General features: G+C 39.1%; 1 protein-coding gene across 2 annotated transcripts in view; it reads left to right on the forward strand.

Moving 5' to 3' along the window:
• The window catches only part of SLAIN1 (SLAIN motif family member 1), a 56,019-nt gene extending 48,693 nt beyond the window's left edge, over window positions 1–7,326 (forward strand). For both annotated transcript variants that reach the window (XM_054586632.1, XM_054586633.1), the window contains 2 exons: window positions 4,273–4,555; window positions 6,282–7,326. In XM_054586632.1, coding sequence (XP_054442607.1) covers window positions 4,273–4,555; window positions 6,282–6,357 — 359 coding nt within the window. In that variant the 3' untranslated portion in view covers window positions 6,358–7,326. The remainder of the gene's footprint in view (window positions 1–4,272; window positions 4,556–6,281) is intronic.
• Window positions 7,327–26,123: the final 18,797 nt, after the last annotated feature.

Raw genomic sequence — 26,123 nt, forward strand, 5'->3', positions numbered from 1 at the left:
AATTCTATTTCTAATTTCTTGAGGAAACGCCATACTCTTTTTCCATGGTGACTACACCAACTTACATGGGGGACCAACAGTCATGGGGGTTCCTTTTCCTCACATCCTCGCCAATACTTGTTTGTTGATTTTTTTGATGATAGTCATTCTGATGGGTGTGGGGTGGTCTCTTGTTGTTTCAATTTACTTTTCCCTGATGATTGATGATGTTGAGTATCTTTTCGCGTGTCTATTGGTCTTTTCACTTGTCTGTTGGTCATCTGTATGTCCTGTTCAGAGAAATGTCTTTTCAGGTCCTTTGCCCATTTTTTGAAATCAGATTGTTTGTCTTTTTGGTGTTAAATTGTATGAGTTCTCTATATATTTTGGACATTAATCCTTTATCAGATGCATCATTGGCAAATATCTTCTCCTATTTAGTAGTTTGTCTTTTTGTTTTGTTGGTGGTTTTCTTTGAAAAATTCTTTAGTTTGATGTAGTTCCAAATGCTTATTAATTATTTTTTTTGTTTTCCTTGCCTGAGGAGACACATCCAAAGAAACATTGCCAAGAGCAATGTCACAACATTTACTGCCTATATTCTCTTCTAGGAATTTTATAGTTTCAGGTCTTACATTTATGTCTAATTCATTTTGAGTTTATTCTTTTATGTGGTGTAAGAAAGTTATAAAGCTTTGTTATTTTGTATGTATCTGTTCAGTTTTTCCAACAGCATTTATTGAAGAGACTGTCTTTACTCCATTGTATAAAACATCTTTGCCTTTGTCATAAATTAATTGACCATATAGGCATGGGTTTATTTATGAGCTTTCTTTTCTGTTCAGTTGATCTATGTGTCTGTTTTTATGCCAGTTCCATAGTGTTTTGATGATAGCTTTGTAGTATAGTTTAATAACAGGTAGTGTGATACTTCCAACCTTGTTCTTCTTTCTCAAGATTGCCTTGGCTGTTCAAGGTCTTTTGTGGTTCCATATTTTAGGTTTATTTGTTCTAGTTCTGTGAAAAGTGCTGTTGATATTTTGATAGGGATTGCATTGAATCCATAAATTGATTTAGGTCATAATATGTACATTATAATGATGGTAATTCTTCCTAACCATGAACATGGTATAGCCTCCCACTTATTTGTATCTTTTTCAGTTTCTTACAGTTTTAGAGTACAGCTTCTTATTTTTTAAAAAATTAAGGTGATTATCTATTGTGTATTGGAGAGTTAATCGGATTAATAGGACTATTTTCATGAATCATTGTTGTAATATTTCAAATGATATCGATTGGGATTTCATTGAATATGTAGATAATATTGTTAAGAAACCAGTTATCCTGAAATTTAAGTCATATTATAATTCATTAAAATGGAACATATCTTCATTTATTTCAATCTTTCATGTCTCTGAGCAAAGTCTTGTGGCTTTCTGTATAGAGTTATAAGTCTATAAATAAATCTATAGTTTAATTTATTCTTAAGTATTTGATTTTTTAATTTTTCCAAATTTTAGTTTCTATGAGTTTGCTGGTATTTGGAAATACAGTTGCTTTTTGTGTTTTGATGTCGTATTTAGTGACTTTGCATAACTTCATGAATTCTGGTAGTGTTTGAATTTGAATATACCCAACATAATGAGTGCATATAAACAATGACACATACTCATAAATGTTCATAAAACTCCAAACTAGAAATAACCCCATTTTTCATCATCATCAGAATAGATTGTAATATTTATATAATAGAATAGTACATAGCAATGCAACAGCATGGGTGAGTCTCAAAAAAATATTAAGTGAAAGAAGCCAGACACAAAAGAGAACATACCGTATAATTCCATTTATATGAATTTCAAAATTGGAATGTCCAATCCGTGGTGATGAAAGTGACAATAATACTGGGTTGCCCCAAAATTCTGTTTTTTCTGTAAAATAAAGACATTTTTCATTTTCACAGATAACCTTATTGATTTGGATATTTTGGGTATGTCTGCTATCTCCTGCTATTCGCTTCTAGTGGGTAGAGGCCAGGGGTGCTGTTAAACATCTTTCCATGCCTGAGACAGCCCCACAGCAAAGAATTATTTGGCCAAAATGTCAATAGTACCAGGAAACTTTGCAAACCACTTTCAACACGTTCAGTCAGTCACAGCACCTTCTCCATACACTTCTCAAATCTTTTTTTGAGTTTGTCACATTTTTAACCTTTCTTGAAATAATAAAGCATAATATGTCTAAAATATGTTTTTTGCATCTTTAATATTAAAATGGCTGCACAAAAATTCACCAATTTTGATTTTTTTAAAAATACACACTGATGTGACAGCTGTCACCATATAGTCTAACAAAATTGTTTTACATAAAGAACACTAAGGACCACTAGAGACATCGTATGGAAAGATCTAAACGAACTTTTTGGCCAACCCAATAGTTACCTTTGGGGGAGTATTGACTGGGAGGAGGCATGAGAGAGTCTTCCGAGGCGCTGGTGATGTTTGTATCGTGACATGAGGTGAGGTTACATGAGTGTGTTCAGTTTGAAATTTCATTGTACTTAACTTTTATATACTTTGTGTATATTTTCATAAGAAATAGGGACACATTCATATATTGCATTTTTTTAAAATTAAGACTATTTTTTGAGCAGTTTTAGGTTTATAGAAAAACTGAACAAGAAGTATAGAATCACCATATATCTTTATATGCCTCCCCTTACTCACCCTGCCTTATTCCCCTATTATTAATATATTGCCTTAGTGTGGTGAACTGGTTAGAACTGATAAGCCAATGTATTGATATATTCACAGTTATAGGCTACTAAATTAAGGAACTGTAGAATTGGCTGGAAAGGACCTTAGAGATGATTTGTCAACCAACAAAAGATTGTGTCCCCAAGACTTTATGGGAACAGAACTATAGCGAAATCTTACATAGACCTTATTTTTTATTGAATTTGACTACTCTCCACGTACATTGACATTCCTGGGTATAGATTTCACCTACTATATAATTTAATATCACTTGAAAATATTTTCTTAAATAAAACTAGACATTTTATCTCCCCTATTTTTATTTCAAAATATATAGGAAAAAAATGTATTTTCTATACTTCAGTTCAAAATCAGCGAAACTGTTTTAGAAAAACAGGCTGTGTTCCTGTTTAACCGAATGGTAAGGACTAGGCAGCGAAGGCTGGAGTAGTTAGCAAACAGGCAGGGTTGTGTGCACAAGGTTCCGTTAAAGTTGTGATTCAGTTTTTCCCTTGGAGAAAAGCATAAAATTTAACGAGTTCTGCCAAACAGTTTGTTTCCTACTGTGAAATGACACATAATGTTGGGCCAGTACATTGGTGAAGTTTTTAAGAGTGTTACCCAGAGAGGTCCCTTCATTTTATAGATTTTGCTCCTGTGATCGTGGTAGTGATAGACCAGCTCCAGGTGAGTGGTCAGTACATGCCAGGTGCCACTGTAAGGCTGCTGATTATTAGCTCATTTAATCTTCCCACCAACCCTGTGAGACGGGTAAGTGGCAGCATGAAAGCTCCTTAGGAAGCATATCTGTTACAAGCTGTGCTTTGTACTTACTGATGTCACCTGTCTGCCTTTCTATCATTACAGCTAAATGGTCCCTTGTTTTATTTTCATGAAATCATCCCCAGAGTAACCATCAAGAAATCCTAATGTCTTCCAAGAAAGCAGGCAAGCAAGCAAGGAATTGTCCTATGAGAACTTAAATGTGTTAAAGGAAAGGAGGTTGTTCTTAGAAGATATTTTAATAATATCTTATAATTAGGCACTCAAAACTGTTGCCCATTGACAGAAGACTCTCTTGTCAAGAATTAGAATTTTCGCCTTGACTGGTGTGGCTCAGTTGGTTGAGTGTTGTCCCATAAAGGGAAAAGTCACAGGTTTAATTTCCGGTCAGGGGACATGCCCGGGTTGTGGGTTTGTCCCCCAAGTCAGGGCATCTGCGAGAGGCAACCGATCAATGTTTCTCCCCTCCCTTCCCCGCTCTCTAAAAGTAAATTTAAAAAATATAAAATCTTTTAAAAAAATTAGAATTTTCTAATACTAAATGATATGGGGAGATTTGGAAAACTCTAATTCTTAACAAGAGTCTTCTGTCAATCAGCAATGTTGTATAATGAAATAGTGATAATATATAGTAATAGTTTCATTTTATATATACAAACACCTTTCAGACAACAGGCTTTTTCTGAACGTACCCTTTCCTAAGCTGCGTGGTGATCGGCATTTTCTCTCACGTGCGCGTCGTCTTCGTTTCCAGTCCCAGCACCAGGACAGCTTCAACACAGAATCCACAGCGTGGGGCATTTCCCTGTGTCTGTCCGGCAGCCTCTGAAAGCTACAGCCTACGTGAGCCCAACCGTTCAAGGCAGCAGTAACATGCCTTTATCGAATGGCTTACAGTTACATTCCAACACCGGAATCCCCACGCCAAACAAAGCCGCCACTTCTGGGATAATGGGCCGCAGTGCACTTCCAAGACCTTCATTGGCAATAAATGGGAGTAACCTGCCTCGAAGCAAAATTGCACAGCCCGTTAGAAGGTAAGACTCCGTTCCTTGGTCTAGATGACTTCATTTGCGGTTTGGAATGGCTGGCACCATTTCGCCTTTCCCTTGGTCCCCGTCGAACCCTGAGAGCAGGTCACACTGCCCTCTTTGGCCTGACTCGTGCCCCCTTCCTCTGGGAAGTGACGGGGCGCAGGCGCCCCTGTGTGCTCAGGCCCCCCTCTGATCTCATCGCCGCCCTCCCTCATCACCTCACTCCTGCTGCCCTGTGTGCCTTTGCTTGAATTTACCAGGGAAGCTTGCCTCCCTTGCATTTCCCTTCTCCCAGGTTATTTGCATGGCCTGCACCCTCCCTCCTGTCCAAAATTGCAGCTCCTGTGAGTTGTAACTCCCCCTTCCCCCCTTCTCCGTTTTTCCCCGATAGCAGTTGTCAGTGTCTGTTGGGCTATACATTCTACTTACTATTTTATATGGCCTGACTCTCGTCACTAGATGCATGTTCCTGAAGGAGACTGGTTGATCTTTGCGTCATTAAATGTGTCCCTAATGCCAAGAGCTATGTCCAGCAGATGTTGGCAAATGTTTTTTGAATCAGTAATTTTTCTATCAAAGGAGCAAAGCCGTGTTAGGCGCACGCGTGTGTGCACACCTTCCCCTCACATTCGCAGGGTAACAAGCATCGTAGTGATACTTGGCTGGGTTTGGTTAGCTTAGGCAGGTAAGTGTGTTATCGTATAGTTAATTTTTTGTTGTTGTTTTTCAAAATTCGAGATTACTTGGAGGCACATTTTAGATGAGATCATGGTCATGTGGTACCCTGCTTGAACCTAGCTATCCTGGAGTATTTATGGTTAAAAAAAGTCTATAAATGTGGGTGGAGAAGATGAGACCAAGGAGGCAGTAAATACAGACAACTCTTACAGGAAATAAAGATAGGAAGGAGAGGGAGGGAACTATAGTAAATGTTTGAAAGGGATTTGGGAACAAGTTATTTTTTCTTCGTGCATTGGTATGTATACATATTCTTGCTTTTTTACTTTCTGATTAGAAGTAATAGGTGTTCATATCAGAAACAAATTCAGAAACTACTGAAAAACACAGAAGATAAAAGCTGGTCTATAGTCCACTACCCAGACAGAAATAACTTCAGTGCATATTCGTTCAGTCAGTTCTGGGTCCTCCTCCAGGGAACACAGAGCTGTGTTACATTTATGGCTGAACAGCTATTTGACATAGCGGTAAATAGGACCAGCTAGCCATCCTTGGCTACACGTCTCCACCGCCTGAAAAGGTCACTGCCAAGCTGTACGGGAAGATCTGAGTGTCAAAATGTAGGCAAGCACTGGGGATTATTCTTTTAAAATGCTTTACCAATCTGTTAGGCAAACCTTTGATTATTCATAAGGTTTAAAATTTTTTCATGGTAATTTGTTGTTTGTAGTCAATGAAGTAACCATTTGGGGGCCTTTTTTTTTTTTTTTTTTTTTTAGTTTAAGTTTTTCTTTCTGATTAAAAAAATATTTTTGATCCATTAAGAGTGTTGACCATTTTTCACTGAGGCCCGCGCAGAGGGCCTGGCCTGCGCTGAGAGCTGGGTTTCTGGCGGAGGGGGTGTGCATGCTGCAGAGCTCCCGAGTGGGAAACGCAGGGCACGCTTGGGAACGCGCCGCAGGGTGGCGCTGTTGTCAGGGAGCCGAGGACAGTGGGCCATGTGACTCGCAAGGTTATTAACAACCTGTTTCCTCTTTTCTTACCTTTATAGTTTCCTTCAGCCTCCAAAGCCTCTGTCTTCACTCAGCACTCTGAGGGATGGAAACTGGAGAGATGGTTGCTACTGATGCAGTTTTATGTACCCTTGAAGAATGGGAAAGGAGTGGAAATGAGGGTTCTATTACCTAGCTGGCTGGGTAACGGTGGACGTCGGGATATTCTTTCCCCTTTGCATCTTAACATACTTACTGCATTGTCTGTCAATGGACCAATCACCAGAGACTAATTATTGCACTTAAATATTTGCCTGAGATACTGCAGCATTCTCAAATCTGTGGTTGCAGTATTGTGACACTTAGACCTAGGAAGTTTTTGTAGAACTGCTACGTACCTGAACACTTTTTGAGAGAATCGAGATGTATCAATACTGGTTTCTTTGCCATAAGAGGTTTTTAAAGTAACTTGTTCAATTTACTTACGTGTTCTAAACATCTTCCCATTACATGTTCTGTATTTTAATACATTACATATTTACAAGTATGTTCTATCAGTGTATGCTTTGAAATTTACTTTTTTATAGTTTACAGGAATTTTATTTTTTGTGCCTATTTCTTTTTACACCTACGTGAACCACTATGAAACAACTTAAATTTTGTGCCATAAAAATATTTTTGTGGTAAGGTACTATTTTTTTAGCTCTAGGGATAATATCAGCAAAAATCCACCGTACAATTTGAGAGACATAATTTTATGTTGAATGAGCACAGTGTAATCTGAAGCATTGCAAAGAGGTAGCCAGGCAGCAAGTTAAATGGTCTTGTCTTTTTCACTGTTAATTTATTGTCATACCTGGGTTTCCTATTTATAAAGGCATCACAAACTCATTGCACTTAATATCTGCAATGTTTGCTACTGTACCACGACTGATTTTCAATACTTTATTACAGAGGATGAAACTGTAATGTTTTATTAACAATGCTTCTGGAAATGAAGGCATTTTAAAGCAAATAAATCTTTTTGATAGACCTTTTACAAAACCCATTTGCACTAATGAATGCTTTTCTTATGGTATATGACTAAATATTTGTTACTGTGTACACTGCTGTTTTGGAATGTTGAGAAATAAAGACTATTTCGGCAATATCAGGTCACGCATGATACGCAGCATAAATGTATGAATGCCACACATATGTCTCCCTGCAGTCGTGAAAGTGGTTATTGTTGCTATGTTCTCAGGCAGGGTACTTACACCTAAAGCAGGTAGACAGTATCCACATTCATAAAAATTGTTTCTTTCCCTAAAATGTTTGTAAGGTTTAGTTTTAGTCCCAGTTGGAAAGGCTACTAGAACTCCAGTAGCCTGTTGCCCAGAAGCACATTTATGGATGAACGCTGGCAAAGAAGATTTTAATATTTTGTAGGGGTTTACTTTGCAATACTTTCTAAGTATCAGTAGAATAGCAAAATATTATCTTTATTCAACATTATATTTGATATTGGTTGGAAAACTTGTCACCTGAAAGTACAGCTATGGAAAGGGTTATACAAAGGTTTTAATGTTAAGCTTAAAGAGTTCTACTTAAGGTCACTGGAGATTTATTTTTAAAAACATGCCTTTATAATTCTGTCTAAAAGTAAAAGACTGGCTTTAAAGTAGCTTGTATTTTAAATGAAATGTGAGCTTGAGGAGGTGAGATATCAAAGGGGAAGTAGTATTTAAGAAGCACTTTTTTAGTGACAATACTGTGGTAGATATTTTATATACATATGTCTAATCCTAGCAATTATCTGTTATCACCAGTTTACAAATAAAGACCCTGAGCCCCAGAGATGTGACATTAACCTTGTACACACATTTAGCTAGTGGGCCGTGAAAAGCCGACTTCTGAATCCAGGTTTACCTGATCTCAAAAGTCTGTTCTTACTCTTGTGCTCTCTTCCTAGGAACACATGTAGTTAATTTAGCCCATTTTTTAAAAAATGGGTTTATATTCTGAGGAAATTAAAGGATTCAATTCATTTTCAATCAAATGTTAAATTTATATTTTTTTAAAAAGTCTGCTCAGCCCTTTGAATAAAAAACAAAAACACCCACATTTTAGACTCTACAGTCTAATTGAGGGGACAGACAGTAAACCATAAACTAGTAAGGAAATCACAGCCTGTTAAACTAAAAGGAGTTGCGAGAACGGAGTGGGGAGCGATCACAACACAGGATCATGTGGGTAGATCTCATTAAGGAGCTGACACTTGAACAAAGACTTGGAGCCAAAGAGAGACCTGAAGCTCTCGTGGCCCCCTTTCCCTGGAGCGCTACAGAACCCAGATGGTGTCAGTGTTTTCACAGTTCTCCCTGGGTGGCAGCTAACAATTACTCTAGATGCGTAGCGGAGAATTGAATATGTTGATACCCGGGTGCTCCAGGGTAGTGGTTCTCAAAGTGTAGTTGCCACCTCAGCAGCATCAGCATCTCTTGGGAACAACAGAAATGCAGATTCTCAGGCCCTTCCCAGTGATTCGCAGAACCCACTTTGAGAGAGCTGCTGGAAAGGAGCGAACAGTCTACGCAAAGGCTGAGAGCAGAGAGACCAGTGTGGCTGCAAGCAGAGGGAACAAGGAGTAGAAAAGATGAGGTCAGACAGCGGCAGGATCAGTTGTAGGGCATTGTGGGTCATATGGTGGGAACCTGTTTTACTCTGGAACGGGAGCTGTTCGTGGTTTTGAACAGCAGAATTCATCATTTATTTTTTTAAAGTATCACCCTGGAATTTGGTAAGCAGAGACGATAAGATGGCAAATGTAGATTAAACTACTTAAGTAGTCCAGGCAAAAGGTGAGCAATTGGAACAGAAGGACAGCAATGGCGATGGTGAAACATAGTCAGCTTCCGGACATGTTCTAAAAGAAACCAGGATTTCTTTACAGATTCAAAAATCAAAAGAAAAATTCCAAACATTTGGGCTGGCCGCTAGAAGGATGGCATCTCTCCAGTAGAGATGGGCAAGGCTGCAGTGGAGTAGGTTGGAAAGCTGCTGTTCTGGCTGAGAGCACCGAAGTGAGTTTAGGTAGATTGAAGAGGGCGAAGGACTGAGACCTGGGGCACTTAGGCCTTCTCTCTCATGTTAGTTCCTCGTACTGGGTACCTGGGACTCACACAGGGAAGATCCTCAGGGCTCAGTCGTCAGACACAGAAGAGGGCTGTGGTGCTGGATTAACACATGACGCGGTGCGGCTTACCTCTGTGTTAGTGAGCTGTTGCTGCAGAACGGCCCCACAAAATGCAGTGGTTTAAAACAATGCTGACAGTTTCTGTGGGTCTGGAATTTGGCCACAGCCTGGCTGGGTCCCCCTGCTCAGAGTCCCTCATGCTACAGGCAACGTGTTGGCCAGGACTGCAGAGATTTGCCCCAGGAAGAACCTGTTTCCGAGCTTACGCACGTGAGTGTTGGCAGGATTTATTTCCTTGTGTTCAATTGACCAGAAGCTGCCCTCAGTTTCTTGCCACCTGGACCCTTCCTTGGGCACTTGCAACATAATGACTTGTTTCATCAGAATGTTCAAATGAGAAGAGGAAGAGGAAGTGCCAGCAAGATGGAAATCACAGCCTTATAACAACCTCTGAAGCGATACCCCATCACTTTTGCCATACTGGATTCCTTGGAAGCAACTCCTTCGGCCCAGCCCTCATTCAAGGGGAGCATTACACAAGAGTGCTAACACCGGAGACAGGATCAGCAGGGCCATCTTAGAAGCTGCCTGCAAAACATTGCAATCAATTTTGCTGGATGACGCTAACCTAAGTTCCAAAATGGTTGTACCTCTGGACATGTCTGTGAGCGGTGTATGAGACTTCCTGTTGCTACATATTCTTGGGCGTGTATACTGTCTTGTGGTTTTAATTTCCTTGGTTGCTAGTGAGATTGAGTACCTTTTCATTTGTTCCTTGGATATTTGCATATCTTTTATGGATTCCTGTTTAGGTCTTTTGTCTGTTTTCTTACTAATATATAGATCTGTATGTAGTCTGCTATCAGGTTTTTCAGTTATATACATATCTTCACGTTGTGTAGGGTGCCTTTTAATTCTCTTTATGGTTTTTTTTAAGTAAGTTTACTGGGATAGCATTGGCTAATAAAAATTTTCAGGTGTACAAGATTATAACTTGACATCTTTATATATGGGGTGTTTTGATAAATTATACTTTATTAAAATTAATAATTCTATGATTGTTTTAAGGACAGCCATTTTATATCTTTAAAGAATATTTCCTTAACCTGGAGTCAAAGTTTTGTTTGTTTTTTGCATAAGTATATAATCCATCTGGATTTGATTTTTGTGTCTATTATGAGATAGGGTTACAATGATATTTTATGTTGTCTCTGTGGCTCTCCAGTTGTCCTGGCAACACTTAACTGAAAACGTTATCCTTAGTCTCCTTCTCTTGGTCATAAAGCAAGTGACTTTCTATGTCTGTGTGTCTATTTCAGAAGTATGTTTGGCACTGGAATCACACTATTTCAATCACTGTGGCCTTATAATTCAGTTTTACTAAATAGCAGAGCAGTCCTACTCTCTTGTTTTCTCTCATGTGTCTTGGCTATTCTTGTCCCTTAGTATTTCCACACTTTTTTTAACAAACTGGTCAAGTTCCAGAAAAAGATCTCATTGATGTTTTTCATGAACCTGTGTCTCTATTCTATTGATTGAGATATTCCTTAATCTGAATAAACTATGCAGGTTCTCCATCGAGGACTTGCATACCTTTTGCCAGATTAATTTCCAAGTATTTGATATTTATACTCTCGTAAATATTTTTAAAAATTTCTTTTCCAATGGTTTGAATGTTTTCTTCAACCACCTTTAATTTATGTTAGTTATACTAATTTACCTTCAGAGTCCACACACACAGTCAAATGTATGAGTGTTAGGTCTCTTACCCTTATATTCTTACCTTTCTTTATCTTGCCTATGATCCTCAGCGCAACATTAAATATAAAAGATAATAGGTAACTTTCTCTTTGCTAATTGCAAAAGGAATGCTATATTTTGCCATTAAGTTTCAATTTTGTAAGAGTATTTTATACTGTAAAAGAATGTGAATTTTAAATTCTGCATCTATTAAAATAAGATCTCATTTCGCCTGTTCGGCCCTGGTGGCGCTCCTCTGCGGGCCTGCCCCACCGACCTGCCCCTCCCGGCCTGCACACGCCCAGGCCCCTCCAAGGTGGCCCACCCCACCACACCCAGACGGGGGCCCCGGAGCCTGGAAGGAAGCCCTGGGGGAGCCCATCCGCAGCTACGCCTGCTCCAGAAACCATGTCCACGACAGCAGAGGCCGGACCTCACAGCCAGTCAGCCTGCAGGCCCACCCACACCGGAGGCCAGGTCTGCGAACTCATGCTCGCACGGCTACAGCTTGTCCACTGTAGGCACGACCAGCCCTCACAACCTGTCAGCCTGAGGGTCAGTCCCACCCCCTGACAGGCCAACGGCAGTCAAGGAGGTCACACGCAGCTCACACAAGAGACGCTTCTGGAGCACCCAGCTCAGGAGAACAGGGAGACTACACCACCGGGCCTCACAGGACCTGCACTGGGTCACTCTTCCAGTACTGGAGGAAGTAGCAAATCTACCTAATACACAGAAACAAACGCAAAGAGGCAGCCAAAATGGGTTAGGCCACAAAACAAGGCTCAATAAATTTAAGAGGATAAAAAAATATAGGAAGTATCTTCTCAAATCACAATGGTATGGAACTAGAAATCAATTACAACAAGAAAACTGAGTAACACAAAAATGTTGAGGCTAAACAACATGCAAAACAGTAAAGTCAAGGAAGAAATCAAAAGACACCCTGATACATTTACACAATGGAATACTCTATGGCTGTGAAAAAAGGGGACTCTTACCCTTTATGACAGCATGGGTAGACCTGGAGAATATTATGCTAACTGACATAATATTGGTCAGAGAAAGACAAATACCATGTGACCTCACTCTTGTGGAATCTAATGAACAAATAAACTGACAAAACCAGGAGCATGGGTACATGGAACAGACTGACATCTCAGAAGGAAGGGGAGCGTTGAGGGGGGGACCTGGAAGAAATTAGCTAAAGACCATATATGCATGGCCCATAGATGCAGACAACAATGTGGTGAAGGCCAGAGCGGGGGGCAGGGGGGAGAATGGGAGACACCTGTATAGTTTCAACAATAAACTATTGGATAGGTCATTTGATAAGATAAACAAAATTGATAAACCTTCAGCCGCACTCATGAAGAAAAAAGGAGAGAGGGCCCAAATAAATAAAATTAGAAATGACAGCAGACACCAGAGAAATACAAAGGATTATAAGAAAATACTACATACATTTATATACCAACAAATTTGACAATCTGAAAATGGATAAATTACTAGGAACATACAATTTTCCAAGGCTAGATGAGAAAGAAACAGAAAACTTGGACAATAACTACTAACGAATTTGAATCAGTAATCAAAACACAACACTCCCAACAAAAAAAGTCCTGGGCCAGATGACTTCACAGGTGAATTTTATGAAACATTCAAGGAAGAAGTAATAACCTATTCTTCTCAAACTATTCTAAAAAATTAAAGAGGAAAGTCTCCCAAACTCATTTTATGAGGCCAGTATTATCCTGATACAAAAACCAGATAAAGAAACCACAGTAAATGAAAATTATAGGCCAACATCCCCGTTGAACACAGATGCAAAAATCTTCAACAAAATATTAGCATGCTGAATTCAGCAATGCATTAAAAAGATCATGCACCATGATGAAGAAGCATTTATTTCTGGGATGCAAGCCTGGTCCACTATCCACAAAACAGTATGATGCATCACATAAACAAAATGAAGGATAAAAATTATATGATCATATCAATATGCAGAGAAAAGCATTTAACAAAACCCAGCATCCATTTATGATAGAAACTCTCTGCAAAGTGGGGCTAGAGGAAACATGTCTTAACATAAAAGGCCATATATGACAAACCCATAGCTAACATCATACTCAATGTTAAAAACTGAAAGCTTTTATTTAAGATTAGGAACAAGAGAAGGATGTGCACTGTTGCCACTTTTATTCAATAGTATTCAAAGTCCTAGCCGCTGTGAAAAGACAAGAGAAATAAAAGGCATTCAAATTGGAAGGGAAGAAGTAAAACTCAATATTTGCAGATGTTGTGACACCTTATACAGAGAACCCTGAAAACGAGTCCACCAAAAACTACTGGACTAAAAAGATAAATTCGGTAAGAATCAGGGTACAAAATTAATATTCAGAAATTGGTTGCATTTATATATACACTAAAACAAACCATTGAAAGATAAATTAAGATGAAAAACCCATTTACAGTTGCATCAAAAAGAATAAAATACCTAGGAATAAATTTAACCAAGGAAGTAAAATACCTGTACAGGAAATTATAAGACACCAAAGAAAGAAATTGAAGATACAAATAAATGGAAGACTATATTGTGCTCATGGATAGGCAGAATTAACCTTGTTAAAATGTCCAAAACACCCAAGGCAAAGCAAAGCAACCGGAGAAAGGATTGAATGGAGGAAATTAGTGCCTACAAAATTACGGGAAGGACAGGTGGGCCAAATGGGCCCCTGAGAACAGCCCCTCATGTCTCCTCACAGACCAGGAGACCTGCTAACGTGGCCAGAATCAAGGAAGTGGGGGATGGGAAGCTGCCACAGGAACCCTGGACTTAGTGATCTGACACTGTCCTAGCTGCGGTCCAGGGCTTAGGATCCTGCCTCCAGGCTGGGTCACGGTGTCCCCCAGATCTGCACCCACTAAAAGCGGGCCGGCCACAGGTCCCATGTATCCCACCACTGAATGTGGTAACCAGGTGAGGGGATCTCTGCTAGTGATTTCTTCCGGATAAAACCAGTGCCCCTGTGGCTGTGCTAACCCATAAAAACACCAGATGTTCCCAAACCTCCATCTTTCACTGCAAGAACATCTGATCTGATCAAGGGACCCTTGATCACATCTGGCGTCCTTGCAGCAAAGAAGTCTGATAGATGAAGTTTTCAGCTTTCTAGTCTCGGCACACCCAAAAGAGAAGATAGTTGTGTTTGCACCATGGACAGTGGATAGACTATATAAATGTATCAAATCCACACACTACACCTTTATTTATGCAATGTCCCATGTCAAATATATTGAAAAATAGTTTTTAAAAATATAATAAGAAACAGAAGAAATTACATAATAATAGAGTTCAATCTAACAAGAGGATATAACATTTATAAATATTTATCTACCCACCATAGAAGCACCTAATAGACTATAAAACACATATGAGAGACCTAAAGAGAGAAACAGAGAGCAATACAATAGCAGGGGACTTTAATACTCTACTTTCATCAATGGATAGATCACCCAGACAGAGAATCAATAAGGGGAACATTGGTCTTCAATGACACATTAGACCAGATGAATTTAACACCTATCCGCAGAATATTTCATCCTAGATGAATAAATAAAATGCACATTCTTCTCAAATGCACATGGAAGTTTTCTAGTATAGATTATTTGTTAGGCCATAAAATAAATGATAATAATATAAGAAGGTTGAAATCATATCAAGCATCTTTTCTGATCACAGTGATATAAAACTAGAAATCAATTATATGAAGAAAAATGGAAAATTCACAAATATATGAAGATTAAACAACATGCTACTAAACAACCAATGAGGCCAAGAAGAAATCAAAAGAGAAATAAACTACCTTGAGACAAATGAGGTGAAAATACAATATACTAAAACTTATGGAATGCAGCAAGAGCAGTTCTAAGAGGGCAGTTCACAGAAATAAAAACCTATGTCAAGAAGTAAGTTTCAAATAAAAGAAAAAAACTCACTTTACACTGCAAGGAACTACAAAAAGAACAAATAAAGCCCAAAGTTGGCAGGAAGGAAAAAAAGCCCAAAGATCAGAGCAGAAATAAATTGAGACTAAAAAGACAACAGAAAAGATCAATGAAATAAGAGTTGATTCTTCGAAAAGATAAAATGAAGAACTTTTAGGGAGACTCACCAAAAAAGAGAGAAAAGAACTCAAAATCAAAATGACAGAAGAGACATTTCAACTGATACCTCAGAAATACGTAGGATCTTAAGAAACTATGAACAATTGTACAATAAAAAGACAAATAGAAGAAATGGATAAATTCCTAGAATAATACAACCTAACAAAACTGAAACATGAAGAAATAGAAAATATGAACAGATTAATTACTGGTAAGGAGTCTGAATCAGTAATCAAAAACCTCCCAACAAACAAAAGTCCTGAACCAAACGGCTTCATTGGTGGATTCTACCAAATGTTTAAAGAAAAATTAATGCCAATCTTCTCAACTTCTTCCAAAAAACAGAAGAGGAGGAAACACTTCCTAACACATTTCATTAGGCCAGCATTCTCCTGATACCAAAACCAGATAGCCAGGGATACTCCAAGGAAAGAAAATTATAGGCCAATATACCTGATGAACATATGCCAAAATTCTCACCAAAATATTAGCAAACCACATTCATACATACATTAAAAAGATAACACATGATAATAAAGTGATTTATTTCAAGGCTACAAGAATGGTTCAAGATTTGCAAATCAGTCAATTGGACATACTACATTAGCAAAATAAATGATAAAAATCATATGATCATCTTAATAGATAAAGAAAAGCATTTGACAAAATTCAACATCCATTTATGATTAAAAAAATTCTAAACCAACATACCTTACATAATAAAGGCCATATACGACAAACCACAGCTAACATCATACTCAGTGGCAAAGAGCTAAAACCCTTTCCTCTAAGATCAGAAGCAATACTTGAGTGCCTACTCTTGCCATCTTTATTCAACATAATATTGGAAGTCTTTACCAAAGTGATGAGGTGGGGGGAGAAACAAAAGGTGTTCAAACTGGAAAGTAAAACTGTCACTTTTTGCAGATGACATGGTATTATATACAGAAAGCGCTAAAGAGTTCTTCAAAAACTGTTAAAACTAATAAATAAATTCAGTAAAGTCACAGGATGCAAAAGCAATATACAAATATCAGTTGCATTTTTATATACTACTAACGAACCATCAGCAAGAAAAACTAAGAAAACAATCTAATTTATAAGTGCTTCAAAATAATACCGATAAAACTGATAAAACATTAGTGAAAGAAATTGAAGAAAACACAAATAAATGAAGAAATAATCCAGGCTCATGGATTGGAAGACCTTACATTGTCAAAATGTCCCTACTACCCAAAGCAATCCACAGATTCAATGCAGATTCTATCAAAAGTTCATGATCTTTTTCTCAGAAATAGAACAAACAATACTAAAATTTGTATGGAACCACAAAAGACCCAAAATAGTCAAAGCAACCTTAAGAAAGAACAAAACTGGATACATCATGCTCCCTGATTTAAACTACATTACAAAGTTATAGTTATCAAATTATATGGCATTAGCATAAAAACAGGCATGTAGATCAATGAAACAAAACAGAGAGCCCAAAAATAAACCCACATATGTATGTTCAACTAACTTAGGACAAAGGATACAAGAATGCAGGGCAAGGGAAAGTCCACATGGAAAATAATACAATAATTAATAAACAATAACATGAAAATAAACTGTTATGGGCACACAACTGTAAAATTACTTTTGCCCCACCCTTTGCAATGGGAAAAAAACCATCTGTCTAACAGCGTTGAGAAAACTGGAGAGCCAGAGGCAGAAGAATGAAACTCTGGTTCATTCTTGGTAAAGCTTTGTCTTACGCTGTACAGGAAAATTAACTCAGGATGGATTAAAGATTTGAATGTAAGACCTGAAACTGTAAAACTCCTAGAAGGAAACTTCGGTGGTAAGCAACTTGGCATCAGTCTTGGCAATGATTTTTGGATTTGACACCAAAAGCAAAGGAAACAATAGCAAAAAATAAACAAGTGGGACCATATATCAAACTAAAAAGCTTCGGCCCAGCAAAGGAAACCATCAACAAAATGAAAGGCAGCCTACTAAATGGGAGAAAATCCTGCAAGTCATATCTGATAAGGGCTTAATATTCAAAATACTTAAAGAACTCATACAACTCAATAGCAAATAACTGCCCCCCCAACAAGTGATTTGATAAAAAATGGGGAGAGGATCTGAACAGACATCTTTCCAAAGAAGATACACAGGTGGCCAACAGGTACATGAAACAGTGCTTAACATCACCAGTCAGCAGGGAAATGCAAATCAAAACCACAATGAGATATCACTTCTTACCTGTTAATATGGCTATTATCAAAAAAGACAAGAAATAACAGTGCAGGAAAGAATGTGGAGGACAGGGGACCCTTGTACACGGCAGGTGGGAATGTAAGTTCATGCAACCCTTATGGAAGGCAGCATAGACGATTTTCAAGAGATTAGAAATAGAAATATGATCCAGAAATTCCACATCTGGGTATTTAACCAAAGAAAAAGAAAACATTCAACAGAGACAAGAGGGAAGGAGGGAGGGAGGGCGGGGAAAAGGAAGGGAAGGGGAAAGTCAAGGAACATATAGCAAGGACTCATGGACAAAACCAAAGGGGAAGAGCTGAGGGAGGGAGGGAGGGAGGGGGCAAGGGAAAGTGGGGGGGGGAGGCAGAGACAAATGTATTTGAAAAAATAAATTAAAATAAAAGAAAAAAAAAGAAAACATTCATTCAAAAAGGTATATGTACCCCTATGTTCATTACAGAACTATTTACAATAGCCAAGATATGGAAACAACCAAAGTGTTCATCAACAGATGAAAGGATAAGGATATTTTCCAGCTATAAAAAATAATAAAATCTTGCCATTTGCAACAGCATGTACCTTGAGGGCATTACATAGTGAAATAAGTCAGAAAAAGACAAATGTCATATGATTTTCCTTACATGTGGAATCTGAAAAAATAACAGCAACACAAAAATGGAGCTCATAGGCGCTGAGTAGATTGATGGCTGCCAGGGTTGCCAGGGGTAGGGGTTAGGGGCTGGGATGTGGGCAAAATGAGTGAAGGGGTCAAAAGGTACAAACTTTCAGTTATAAATAAGTCATGGGGATGTGAAGTACAGCATCATGGCTGTTAATTATAGTGTATTGCATATTTGAATACCACAAAGAGAGGTCTTAAAAGTTCTCATCAAAAGAAAAAAAATCTGTAACTGTGAGTGGTGACGGATGTTAACCAGTCTTATTGTGGAGATTATTTTATGATATATACAAATATCAAGTCATTATGTTGTATACATAAAACTTATGTAGTATTACATGTCAATTATACCTCCATAAAAAATAGGCATAAAATTAGCCAACATGAGAATAATTTAGAAATCTTTGATGTAATGACAAGAATTGACTGTTCAAAAATCCATTTATACTAAGCTTGTTTTTTTCTTTACTAATCAGGTTATAATAGTATAGTTTTTTAAAAGTATAATTTGTAATAGTTTTTTAAAATTTACCAATAGAACTTTTCCTTTATTCTTAACCTAAAATGATGATAAACTTACTATATTACAATGATTATGATATACTTAGTTTACAGTGTAAATGAATAACCTAGGAAAAAATTACCTGACAATATCATCTTTGGTTTCAACCATATCTTTAAGAATTAAAACTGTCTCCTTTTCCCCCTAAAAATCAACAGGTATTATTTGTAAAACTTAGAAAAAATTCAGTAATAGGAAGTAGGGATCATGAAGAAGAAAGAAAAAAAGAAATGTACAGAAAAATTAAGAGAAAGTAAGCTGAAATGGTTTATTTTCTTCATCAGGAAAATTAAATCAATTTAACTTCAATAATTGATTTCAGATTTTTAAAAAAATGCATTTTTTAAATCTTAATATTCTTTATTTTCAGATTTTGGGAAAGTAATAATTAAAATTTCAGACTGAGAAGTGAGATTTAACGTTTTCTCATTGTAATTTATTCAAGTTGTCTTTATTAATAATATTCTCATGAGTATGAGAACTACTGAATCTGTTTATCATTTTTTCTTATAATATGAAATTTTATTCATTAAAAATGTTGAAAACATCACCAAAGGTGTCTGTTTTGTTACTCAAATATTTTGCTTTTCAATGAAATATAGTGCATCCTGTATCTAGTTCCTAAGTTCTGCTGCACCTTATGACAACCAAAAAAGCTTTCCTGTGACCCAGCAAGGGGTTACGGTTAGTTGCAATCTCTGAATGAAAAGGGAAGGAAGGCTATTCAGTGGATCTCTTAATAAAATTAGCAAATTTCGCTGGCTTTTAATATACTGTGACAATCAGAATTCCTTCAGATGCTGAAAGCTAACAGTGTTTCCAAATGACACTCTTATTAGCATCTTAGAACAATTTCTTTTACTACTTCTGTACTATTTCTGATTGTACCCCATGGCTCTATCAGTTGCTCTAAGGAAAAAGCTCATAGACATAGATACAAAGAACAGGTTGGTGGTCGCCAGAGGAAGGAGTGGGAAGTGGGAGAAACAGGTTCAAGTGGTCAACAGGTAAAATAAATACGTGAAATAAAATAAGATTTGGCTTTTTAATATATTATCTTATTTAGCATGAATTTGGCATTCATGCTGTTGGCTGTATTTGCATCCCTATAATTGCAGGACTGGGTCCCCTATTGTGCAGAGTGTCCGTTTGGGACCCATCTCAGTCCCTAAACATCCTACTTTGTCATGCGGTTTTCTCCATTCGCCTCAAGTCTTCTGGAGAGGCCTGCATGCATTTAAGGGTAGGCTTAAATAGATTCGGTTCATCTGGATAATCTTCCTTTTTATTAGCTCAGAAGGCAACGGATTAGTAATCTAATCTCGGGAGTGGATGCTTCACTTTATGCAGGTGTTCAGAATGCACTCAAGAGGGAATTACACCAACTGTACACAAGGGGGCAGTCAGTAGTCTTGGGGGAGCACCTTAGAATTCTGCCTGCCACATCCATTGCGTGGGTAGATGGTCGAATTAACTATCACGGCCAGAAAGTAAAGTGAGATACTAGTGAGAAAAAGGTTATAGGATGTTGGCTAGCTAAGACATGCTCTTGTCACGTTATTCCCGTCAGTTGGGTCTTATGCCACTTACATCTCACAACGATCATTTCCTAGTGTGCAGGGGTCTTGCTAAGGAGCTGTGCAATCCTTCCTAATATTTTCTAACTATTCTTTTCTGTTCTGTTTTATGACTTTCAAAAAGAAATCCGATCATGACTTACAAAATGAATTTCACAAAATGGATATCATGATACATGATTTAAAAAACAAGATCTTAAGGCACACATTTTATTTTAATTAGTAATCTAAAAACATTTTTTATTTCTAGAAAAAATCACACAAATATACTTATGCAAAAATGATAATATCAGAATAAATTAATGTAGACTAAATTTTAGGCGCAAATGGGCCCACAAATGCACCCTCTCCCAAAGCTTATTTAAAAATCATTGCAGGGCCACTAGCAATATCATTATAGCCCACAGGGGGGCAGCATCTGTTCTAGATATATTTTAGGCTTACCGTACACGTGCTGTTTTCTGCAGAGCATGAATTCTGGTAAGTGAATTATTTATCTTGTACTAGCGTTAAAAAAAAAACAAAGGTTTATGCTTGATAATTGTGAATCAGTCCCACAAAAACCGAATGAGCTAGGATTTATATTTTTGTCTGACCCAGGAGAATCAATTGAATTCTATTATTTCTTCCTCCTTTCTATCCTCTTGCATTTTTTTCATTCCATTCCCCCCCCCCTTTTTTTTTCCTTCTCTCCGTCCCTCTCATGCCTAGTTCTCACAAAGGTGGTTCATGTAAGGCCAACGAACTGCAAGCTCTGGGAAAAATGGCAGTCAAAATATTTGATTCACTGTAAAGTCACTGTTCAGTGTAAAAGTCACACTGACCTTGACCTCCACTACCTGTCTTGCTATCTGTGCTAATCAGTGGCTCTTGTGGTGTCACTTTTGTGAACTGTTACTATGACAGGATAGTAAGAAGCTAGGAAAATTTCTGGGCAAGTGGAAGAGGGAATCCAAAACAAAACAATTAAACAAGGCCAAACAATTTGAGCAACTTACAGCCAGCTGGTGAAATCACAAGAGCTTATCTCTCTTAATCAAGGACACTTGAGAGCAAATGGTTTCTACCTCTCCTCCCTAATCAAAGAATACATAGCTTAAATCACTCTGGGAAATAGAGAACAGTGAGCCAATTAATGCCATTTGTGGCAGCTAAACCCAAGGACAGATGAAGTGAGGGGAACAAGTAACAAAAACCCGTTAGAGCCAGACAGACCCATGATGAAAGTAAGACAGTAAAGGAGAACAAAGAAGAATCCCAATGCCCCTCTCCCATGTGCTCATTTTGATGCATCAGCATATAAAAAATATACCTGGAAATCTGATGAATATTTGTGTGAAACCCTCCCCTAAGGTTCTCGCCCACAGGAAAGAAGCGAGAGAAGAAACCTTTGGGAGAAAGACTCAGCGCAGGCTCGCTCTCGGGCATGCCACGCCTCTTCCTGGGCACGAACTTGTTTCTTCCTAAGCTTGAGTCTATCTAAGGGTCCCCATGAGACTTGCAGCGAGGGGAGCAGTGGGCAGCAGCAGCTCATCTTAGGCTTACCCCTTCATTCTGTCTCCAAAGGCCCCCTTCTCTCTGACTTCCCAGTGAGCTAAAGGAAGCCCCACCTTGGCTCCCTTCTGTCCTTGTGACCTTCACTTCCCAGTGACCTAAGAGTAGCCTCAGCTCACTTCTTCCCTATAACGTTTCTAGGAGCCAAAGCAGAGCACTGCCCAGGCTCTCTCCTGTTACTTCTTTTATCCTAAGTCCTTCCTTGGTTTCATTGTCCGCAGCTTTAAGAAACGCACTCTCAAAGTCACCTGGACTCGTGTTGGAAAATCTTTTGCACAGGAAGTCAAGAACCCACACACTGTGAGCCGGCCTGAGGCAGACCCTCTCCAGGTGGGTCCCTGTCTGGTAACAAGACCACTCTCTTAGCTGGCGTCAGAGGGAGCCCTGCCGGAAGTGCATCAGAACGCTTACTCAAAGGTTCTTAGACCGTTAGGCCTTTTGGGGCTTAAATCTAATTATGGATATAGAAGGAACTGTACTATACTATTTTGAATCCCTTCTTCTCACCTTCACTCTGGACCCACTCCAATTGGGTCTGATTTAACATCACCCTGTGACTCATCAATAGGAAATGAGCAAGAGCACCTACATGTTGTGATTAGATATGGAATGAATTCCCTTCCTTTTGTTTTCCTTAGGCCTGTATTGTCACAGGTGGTAACACTGACCCTCTGTGTGTATTTGTTTCAGATGATTCTATTTTGGGAGGGGTTGGGGGTTAGGTTAGCCAGATTACGTTTCCTTACATTTTCAAAGAGCCTGAAGTGCATTGAGTACAGCTACCTATGCGAATTTCATGGTTTTCTACTCACCTGTGTGCCGCGGAGAGCGGTTTTGCAGTTGACCTGCTTTCTCTTGCCTTTGGGCCTCTGCACTTGTTGCTTGCTCTGCTCGAAATGTTTCCACAACCCTTTCCTTGTCTTTATGCCCTGCTTCCGGAGTCTCCTAAAATCAGTTTTGGGAAGTCTGGTCCGTGGCTGGTGTGCCTTAGAACCCTCATCAGCCAGGATTAGAGGTGCCTGTTGACTTGTCAGTCTTTCTCACTGGATTGTACGCCTTTAAGACCAAGGCTGTGCTCTCTTCCCAGAAGACATAGTGCCTTACATAGTGCCAGAAGACTGACATAGTGCCTGGTAGGCACACGCAAAATTTTCTGTATAAACAAAATCAGAATAACTGCTGATGCTGGTGTTGACCTTAAGTTGACAGAGAGAGGAATTGATAGAGAAGTTGGTAGACTAGGTCTTATCAGCAGAAAGCTGCCAGCACGGCAGGGGCACAGGGGAGTCGGTGTGTTTGGATGGGAGAAGGGGCCAGCATAGGGTGAGACGAGGTCAAGAAATGTGGGGAATGAGAAATAATTTGACAAGGGACATGTCAAGAGTCTGACAATATTTGGGGAGGTGTGCGTTGCAAATCCAGCCGAATGCTTTGGCTCTGGGAGTGACAGGCAACAAGCCTTCAGCTTAGCGTCCTCTGTTCCGGTGCTGTGACCCTGAGGACGCACAGGAGGCCAGCTGGCTGCTCAGCACGGGGAGGAGGCGCTGACTTGGAAGAGGGTGTTGGCAGAGCAGAGGGGACTTGTGCTCTGGACTGTGAGTGCTTGACCTGGACCCCGAGCAGGATTTGGAGATGAGAAACCTCATATTCTGGAGGAGAAGAGGAGTGACTACTGGTGGGCAAAGCCCCAAACTGCAAGTTTCCTAGGCCTACGGCCTATGTTTGAAGAGCGGTTCAGGCCCTGCCGTAAGGGGAGCACAGAATGGCATACATTTCCATCATTAGAGACCCCAGAATCAACCATTTTAAACCACAGTTTGAAGATTCCTTGGGGAAAAAAAACCAAAACCCTCTTATTAACTGAAACTCAGAAATGAGGCATACTCTGGAAGGTGGATAGTTACTCTCCCACAGAAGAGAAACCATGCCCGTATTCTCTCGTTGGTCAGGGAATGGCAAACCGTTAGGGAAAAAAAACCGCTCAGAAAGTTAAGAGACAAATGCCAAGTTACTTTCCTGCCATCGCAGGTGACACAGCAGTTGCTGAACACAAGCGGACTGAGTTTTTCTGAACTCAGATCAAGTGTTCGGGAAGCACCAAAAGGTTTTGTCCCAGATGCATATGTGAACATTAGGATGACGGGTGAGCTGAACATTTCTCCTTTAAATTTCTTTTTTATTTTGTTCTTCATAACTATGCCTAAAAGGAGAAGACTGATAAAATAAATACCTGAAGAGCAAGGCATATGTATGTATGATGGGTGAAATGATCTAAGAACAAGAACACTCACTGAGGCATTGTTTGTAGCAGTGAAAAATAGGAAATGGTGCGGATGAGCTTCAGTAGGAATATGGGTGAAAAAGCCGTGGCGCACAGTGGAAGGCTGTATGGTGGTGAAACTGAAGGGGCGAAAGTGTAGGGAATAACATGGAAATTTTTTGAAAACATTATTTTTTCAAGTTTATTGAGACATAACTGACATAATGAAAATGTAATACTGAATGAAAAAAGCAAAATGATAACGCTTACATAAATGGCAATACTGAAACGAAATTAGAAAATACTTGCAAAGGAGAAAACCCAAGATCAGGATACTGATTTTCGAGGGGGTGAGGGGAGAAGGAGATGGGGGATAGATATTGCAGCTGAAACTATAATGTCATGTTTTTTAAAAAATACAATTCTGAAGCCAATGTTGCAAAATGTTAAAATTTATTAATTTTTTTTTTTGCGATGAATACACAGATATCTCTTGTATTATATTTTGTTCTTTTTGGTAGTTTTGAAATGTAAAAATACAATTAAGGAGACATGTGAATGTAAGCCTCTAACAATTAACCTCAGAGAAGAGCTCTTGTCAAAAGAGTCAGATTATCAGTCCTCTCAGAGACCGGGTCACTAAGTACATAACCGATGCTGTGGTCCCTGCGAAGTCACTGGAGGGAAGAAGCCACAAGAGGGAGAGAGAATGCAAACAAACACGGGTCTCTGGCTACCAGGAGGTTTTTATTTCCTCCCGGATGGGGACTCTTTGAAAGGAAGGATGGTCTTTGATCTTCCTGTACCAATCCAGCGGATCCAGCCAAGTGTGTGGAACACAAAGGCAGCGGAAAATATCAGTAACAAAACTTTTAGTTGTTCTGCTGAACAGCTCAAAGCAGGTTCACAGGGATTCCTTCATGTCTCCTCAACGGGGTCCTGGGAATCTGATTCAGATCAGGTTACCAGCGCCACTGTGCCTAGTCATAGCGTCTTGTCCTGTTCAATATGGAACCAGAACAGCTTTGTTTTAAGAGAGATGACCTGGGAAGTCCTGCTGAGATAGGTTAGTCTGGATCATATTTGGTTCATTTCATTATTGGCTTGATAGATGCCAAGAACAATGCAATGTGTTTCTCTGTTGGATTTTATTGAAAGGAACTTGCATTCAATACTTCTGACTGTGACAGAGCCTCAGTGTATTTTTCTCTCAGTGCCTGCCATAAAATTCCTGAGGGTTTCCATGGTTTCTCTCTATAGGTCATCGTTTTGAAGGTTCTCTGTGGGAAAGATGAAGAGTTGTGTCAAGGTGATTCAGGAAAACTAGAAATCTGTGCTTATTTGGCCCAAGTTCGTCATTCTCTCTGGAAAAGAGGAGAAAAAAAAAATGACAACTTTAGCCCTGCCCTAGTAGATTTGATTATTTATATCACAGGCTAGTGAGGAGGGAGCCAGGGAGCACAGCAGCACACTGTTTGTTTTGTTTAGCCTGTGAAGGTCCTTCTGCCATTACCTTCCTAATTCCTGATAACTATCTTTGACTCACAGCCAATGGCTTGATCCCCCCCCCACCCCACATAAGATAAAGAAAGCACCCTGGACATTATAATGCAAGTATTACCACTTCTTTAGGCGGGTCAGTTGTGGTCAGGGGGATGTGGGCTCCACACTAGGCCCAGCTTCCTCACCCAGAAAAGCAATTCTAAAGAATGCAGAGAAATTAGAGGCATTAGCCAATCTCTTCATTTAGCAGGCAGCACGTTATGATGTGGGGAATCATCTCGGCGGCGACCAGAGAGGTAGCTAAGGAGGCAGAAAGGAAGAGTGGAACCCCAGAGCCCTTCTAGTGAAAGCACTGCTGAGTGGTTTTCTACCTAAGGGATGAGGCCAAGTGACTGGAAAGGAAGGAGAGAGAAAATTTGGAGGAAGAGGATGGGAAA

This window comes from Pteronotus mesoamericanus, unplaced genomic scaffold (assembly GCF_021234165.1).
Source record: "Pteronotus mesoamericanus isolate MK-2021 breed Mesoamerican mustached bat unplaced genomic scaffold, CSHL_Meso_final contig_94, whole genome shotgun sequence".
Taxonomy (NCBI): domain Eukaryota; kingdom Metazoa; phylum Chordata; class Mammalia; order Chiroptera; family Mormoopidae; genus Pteronotus; species Pteronotus mesoamericanus.